General features: G+C 44.4%; 1 protein-coding gene across 1 annotated transcript; it reads left to right on the forward strand.

Moving 5' to 3' along the window:
• The first annotated feature begins 229 nt into the window (after positions 1 to 229).
• LOC127341821 (uncharacterized) lies at positions 230 to 4185 on the forward strand. Its single transcript, XM_051367753.2, has 7 exons — positions 230 to 1558; positions 2252 to 2279; positions 2398 to 2459; positions 2790 to 2884; positions 3162 to 3229; positions 3323 to 3427; positions 3511 to 4185. The coding sequence occupies exons 1-7, from the start codon at positions 274 to 276 to the stop codon at positions 3860 to 3862; spliced, it is 1995 nt and encodes a 664-aa protein (XP_051223713.1). The 5' UTR covers positions 230 to 273; the 3' UTR covers positions 3863 to 4185.
• The last annotated feature ends 963 nt before the right edge of the window (positions 4186 to 5148 follow it).

Consider the following 5148-nt stretch of genomic DNA (forward strand, 5'->3'; position numbering starts at 1 on the left):
ATGCCTTTGGTGTGAATTTTGGGTTGTTTTCGACTTCAGCCGCGTGTGAAATTTGGGTTGTTTCCGACTTCAGCCGCGTGTGAAATTTTGGATTGTTTTCGACTTCAGCCTCGTGTGAAGCTGCCAGATAGGCGAAAGAACCTCTCCCCACCGCAAACGGAAAAAAGAGAAGCAAAAACCCTCGCCCCGCAGACCGTCCCGCATCCAACATTCCAACTGACGCCGTCGCCGTTGCCGGCGTTCGCCGCAGCCCAGCTTGCGCCGCCAGATCCAATGGCGCTTTCCCCCGCCTCCTTCCGCTTCTCCGCCCCGATGGACCCTCTTGTCGCCGGCGGCACCACACGGCGCTCCAGCCGTCCAGATTGGGTCTTACTCCACAATTCGGCGCGCATCTTCGGACACCGGAACGCGACCACCGCCGAGTGCCACACCACGGAGGGCCAACCCATCCAGGTCTCCTTCTGGCTCGTCGACCCGCCGGGAGTCTCCTACTTCTCCGTCCACTGCCCCGGCCTCGACGCCAAGGACTTCGCCATAGAGCCCTACGTCATCTGCGCCGACGCCGCCCTCGTCCTCTTCTCCGTCGACTTTACCCCCCTTCCTGGCCGGACATTCAGAGACCCTGGCCGGAGATGCACCGAGCGCTTCGTGTACCGAGCCGGCCCCGGGAAGCCGTCTCTGCACCTCATTCCGGACCCCGACATAGGCAGACCAAACGGTGTATATGCCCTCTTGCCCTGTGGCGATGCCGGCAGTGAGCACTATGCCATCGTCTTCCTTCATAGGAGATCGAACCACCGTGACATGGCTAGGTATTATGACCTACACCTCTTCTCGTCCCTGACGTGGGCATGGAGCAGCAAGGTCAACTTGCCGGGCTTATCAGAAGATGATCAGAAACTGCTAGCTAAAGCTAGCCATGCCACCTGCAAGGTGATCAAGGTCGGAGCAAGCTCGCTGGGCTTTGTTGACCTCTCCTGGGGTATTCTTCTTGTTCGCGACGTCTTCAGCGAGTGCCCTGTCATCAACTACATCCCCTTGCCCGCATCAAGGGTTTGCAACATGGATAACAAAGGCTACCCTTACATTGCCCCGGAATACTGTTGCGATGTCTCTGGCTGCAACAACTTGATCAAGTTCGTCGAGGTAGAGTTTAACGACCGTGATCGCAGAAGCTTGGGCAATCAAGGTTGGAAAGCCACCATATGGAATAGAGACATATATGGGGACGATTGGCATGTGCGCTCATCACTTAATGTTGCCAACATCTCTGTTGACCCAAGTTATTCTGATTTACTGCCCGAGCTCTGGAATGACAAGACCAAAGAACTAGAACTCAAGAAACTGGTTTTCTATACCCCCACGCTGAGCAAGGAGGACGACGATTTCCTTTACGTGCTGTGTAAGTTGAATTGTGAAGACGTCAAGGCCTGGGTCATCAATGTTGACATGAAACATATGGCTGTGGAAGCAATCGCGCCGTGTTCCATCGAGGGTCACACTCTTGGTGCATGGCACTATCCATGTGCCTTCCCTAAGTACCTGGAGCTGATCCCAGGTGATTCTCTCTTCTTATCCTCATGCAATCTACACAAAAAATCTTCATTTGGGACTCTTCGATGTGTGTTGGTTAACTGTGCATGTTTCAGCATGGGCACTATTGACAGTGAACTCTTCGCGTTTATTGCCTTTAGCTTCTTAATTATGAACCTTCAAAGTCAACTAGGGCACTGCATTTCTATTTATTCGTACCTATTATGCACTATAAACGGGCATGATGCCACATCCCATGCTCAAAAAGTCTGCTACTGTTGAAACAAACAACAACAAGTGCCTTAAGGGCCATGTTTTAGTTGGGCACAAGCATGCAAGGTGAAACAACTTCTGATACTGTAAACAGAGGTTTAAGGTTAATCGTTAGGCCATTTCATTCATGATATTTGTTGAGTTATCCTATGCCCAACTCTTTCCGCTAGCTAAGTGCTTAAGTAGCTCACCGCTGTAACTGTGGTTGTGCACTTGCATATGTTGCCTATGAGACAGTGGTGAAAGTTGAAAGAAGAGTAGAGAGCAACTTATATGACAACTAGGTTCTTCTCCCAAATTTTGGTTCACGATCTTTTTGTGACTCATACAATAGTTGCTAGAGGACTCTGATTGAGGTCCTACCCCATAAAAATTGCCCCCTTGTGAAGTTATATGCATTTTTCCCTGATTTTTGTATGTAACTTTTTTGGTCCAATTTTTGCAGAGGATGACGTGACCCAGAGCTTTAAGAGGTAATTCAGATATTGCTGCCTTTAGCTGTTCGAGTATTTGATGTTTGCTTTGTATGACATCTTGCTGATTTTGTCTGCTGCTGCTGCTACTTCTGTTGGAATTTTTTTTTTTTGGCAGGATTAGTACGGCGGACTGTGTTCTGCAAGTGATGTTGACTCAAGACTGGTTTATGGAACTTGGTAAGTGACGAGTTCAAATATTTCTATACTGGCCTTTTATTTTCTTTGGTTCAGTATACATCTGCAAGTATAGATATGCAACCAACATTTACCAAGTGAATGCTTAGAGTTTCGATCTAGAATAATTTCCCAATCACTCTCTGGAAATGTCTTGTCAATTTAATGTGCAGCATTACTCTAATTGCTTGTTCTAGTCATGTTAATCATTCAAACTTTCATGTAATTTCATCCTTTTTTTGTGTTATGTAATCAGTGAAATGTTATGCAAGTAAGTTGTTTCGAATTGACTGTCATGACAAAAAGATTCACATCTGTCTGGTACCTTTGTAGATAAATGCTTGGAATCTGAGGGGGCAACTTACGATGAGTGCAGATCTTTTCTCCACTCTCGGCCAGTATCATCTCTGCTTTTGGATATCCAAGAAGTAAGTATATTCTCGTGGCTCATGGACTTGGTCCATGGTTTCATGTTATGATTGCATCATGCTTTTTATCGTCATATACTTTCATCTTTTTCGTTTCTTCAAATTATGCATGCATCATTGCTTCGCAAGCTTGAAATTCTGTATCCCCTCTTCAAAGTGCAACTAAACGGAAAGCCATCCGTAGCGCGTGCAATTATTATATTCAAATTGTGCCATTGATTGATTCCAAATCTGAAGTCACCTGAATGAATCCTTGAGAAAAAAAATCTTGATGCAGGTGGTAAAAGATGCATCTGATTATGGTGAAAGTGAAACCACCTCAAAAGCTGCCGATGTTTGTTCACGGTATGTGCGTGAGGAAACATTTTTAAAATGCACTCGTTTTGGAATCGACTTAGCCTCTTATATCTGATTAATATACTTTCTGTTCTTCCCTAGAGCCTTAGAAGATTTCGACGTGCAACTGAAGTCTTCAAGTGACCCATTGTTATGTACCGAAGCACTGAGGAGCAGAATAAGTGTTGCCCTTGGAGCATTAGACAGGTTAGAAAATGAAAAGACCTTTCTCTACTTCATTATTATCAAGAAAAATCATTTACTGATGGTACATTTTCTCATCTTTTCAGTTTTCTGCGCACTGTGCCGGCAACCGTGAGGGTGCTTGCAGATGCCTGCCACGAGGAAAGATGGAGAGCTAAATCTGAACTTTGTCATAAGCCAGGTCAGATGATGCCAGGCCATACCACGGACATGTCTTATGGTTGGTTGCATGAGAGGACCAAGCAAAATAACTATGAGGGGAATAAGCAGAACCAGTTGTCATGTTGCCTTGTGGAACAAGTGGCGGTTCCAGATGGCCACCAACTCAGACAGTCGAAAAAACCTTCGTATTTGCTTATGATATTTTGGCTCCTCTCGGCTTACTTACTGACACCGGTCGTTCTGAAATTGCTAGGTCATCACCCTGCTGTACAATAGAGTCCCTGTCTTTTCACGTTTCTTTGATTTCTGTGCATGATAGAGGTGGCCCGAGCTCTGGACTTTGGTCTTCACATCTGATGAACAAGATAGCATGTGGTGATGCTTGCCTTTCGAAGCTCCCAAATGTAATAATTATTAGTTGAGAGACCGAACTTTAAGCATAATAGCATGTGACTGTTGTATATAAGATAGAGTTGATACTTTGTTGTATATATACGATACAGTTGATACTTTGCAGTATCCCGTCGCAATGTGGTACAACGAGTATACTCCTCCCCATGGTGATTTAGCTATAAAAAAATACAGTATGTTTTTCCTAACACAGTAATGCAGATTATTGCTGCAACTTCTAGGTCAAACTCGTGCGAGGTTATTGAGGAAATGTCCTATACCACTGACAAAATTAACACATAAGCTCGTCTTTAGGAATCCAATCTGTTACAACTTCTAATGCAAGATAATGCAGATTACTGCTGTAACTTCTAGATTAACTCATCCGTGATATCTCTATACCAGTGGTACGCTGGCTACTGAAGTGGATAAATCTGCCCGAGGAGGTCGCAACATGGGAGGACTCTGGGCTCATCCAACAAGTTTTTCCCAGGTGTTTTAAAAAGAATGTTTTCCCAGGTTTTCATCCTTGAGGATAGGTCTGAAGTTCTGCGCGGGAAATTGTCAGAACCTTTTTTTTTTTTTGCTTAAGAAGGGAAATTGTCAGGACTCCTTTGCACAGCAGGAGTAAAAGAGAAGAAAAAGGTTCCAGTTACAAGACGTGGAAAGCACAGAGCAAAAGTCTACAAGCCGAAATAGCTAATAAAAACAACAGCTATGCCAGAAAGTAAAAAAACATCAGTCTGGTTCTCTTGGCCTGTTGAGGAGATCATGCACAAGGATCTTCCCAACAGCAAGCACACCAAATGTAGTAGGAGTAATAATTATTAGTGGATTTTGTACTTACACGCATTGGTGTGAGTGTTTCCGTCACCGTCTTTATTTCTCAAATTCGTGCTCACCATGGTAGATGGAAATATTTCTTTGGGTATACTATGCACATAATTCTATAAGAAATTTATTCTGGGATGAAATCTCAAAAGGGATTTTTCTATGTTTTTTTTACAACTACAATGCAGCTGAACACCTTCCCTGACAGAATAATGTGTTTATAATTCCTATAAGAATTAATACGGCATGCTGTCTCAAACCTACATTATTTTGGATCCTTAAATCACGCGCACCATAAAATAAAAGTTGCCGGGCTCCACCATAAACTACCACTCGGCAAC

The sequence above is a fragment of the Lolium perenne genome, chromosome 3 (assembly GCF_019359855.2).
Source record: "Lolium perenne isolate Kyuss_39 chromosome 3, Kyuss_2.0, whole genome shotgun sequence".
In the NCBI taxonomy this organism is placed as follows: Eukaryota; Viridiplantae; Streptophyta; class Magnoliopsida; order Poales; family Poaceae; genus Lolium; species Lolium perenne.

What these genes read in the sequence shown, in the direction of transcription:
- LOC127341821 (XM_051367753.2), top strand. Translation starts at nt 274, where the DNA reads ATGGCGCTTTCCCCCGCCTCCTTCCGCTTCTCCGCCCCGATGGACCCT. An exon ending in GTACCTGGAGCTGATCCCAG is followed by an intron (nt 1,559 to 2,251) that starts GTGATTCTCTCT and finishes CAATTTTTGCAG; the next exon opens with AGGATGACGTGACCCAGAGC. An exon ending in AGACTGGTTTATGGAACTTG is followed by an intron (nt 2,460 to 2,789) that starts GTAAGTGACGAG and finishes GTACCTTTGTAG; the next exon opens with ATAAATGCTTGGAATCTGAG.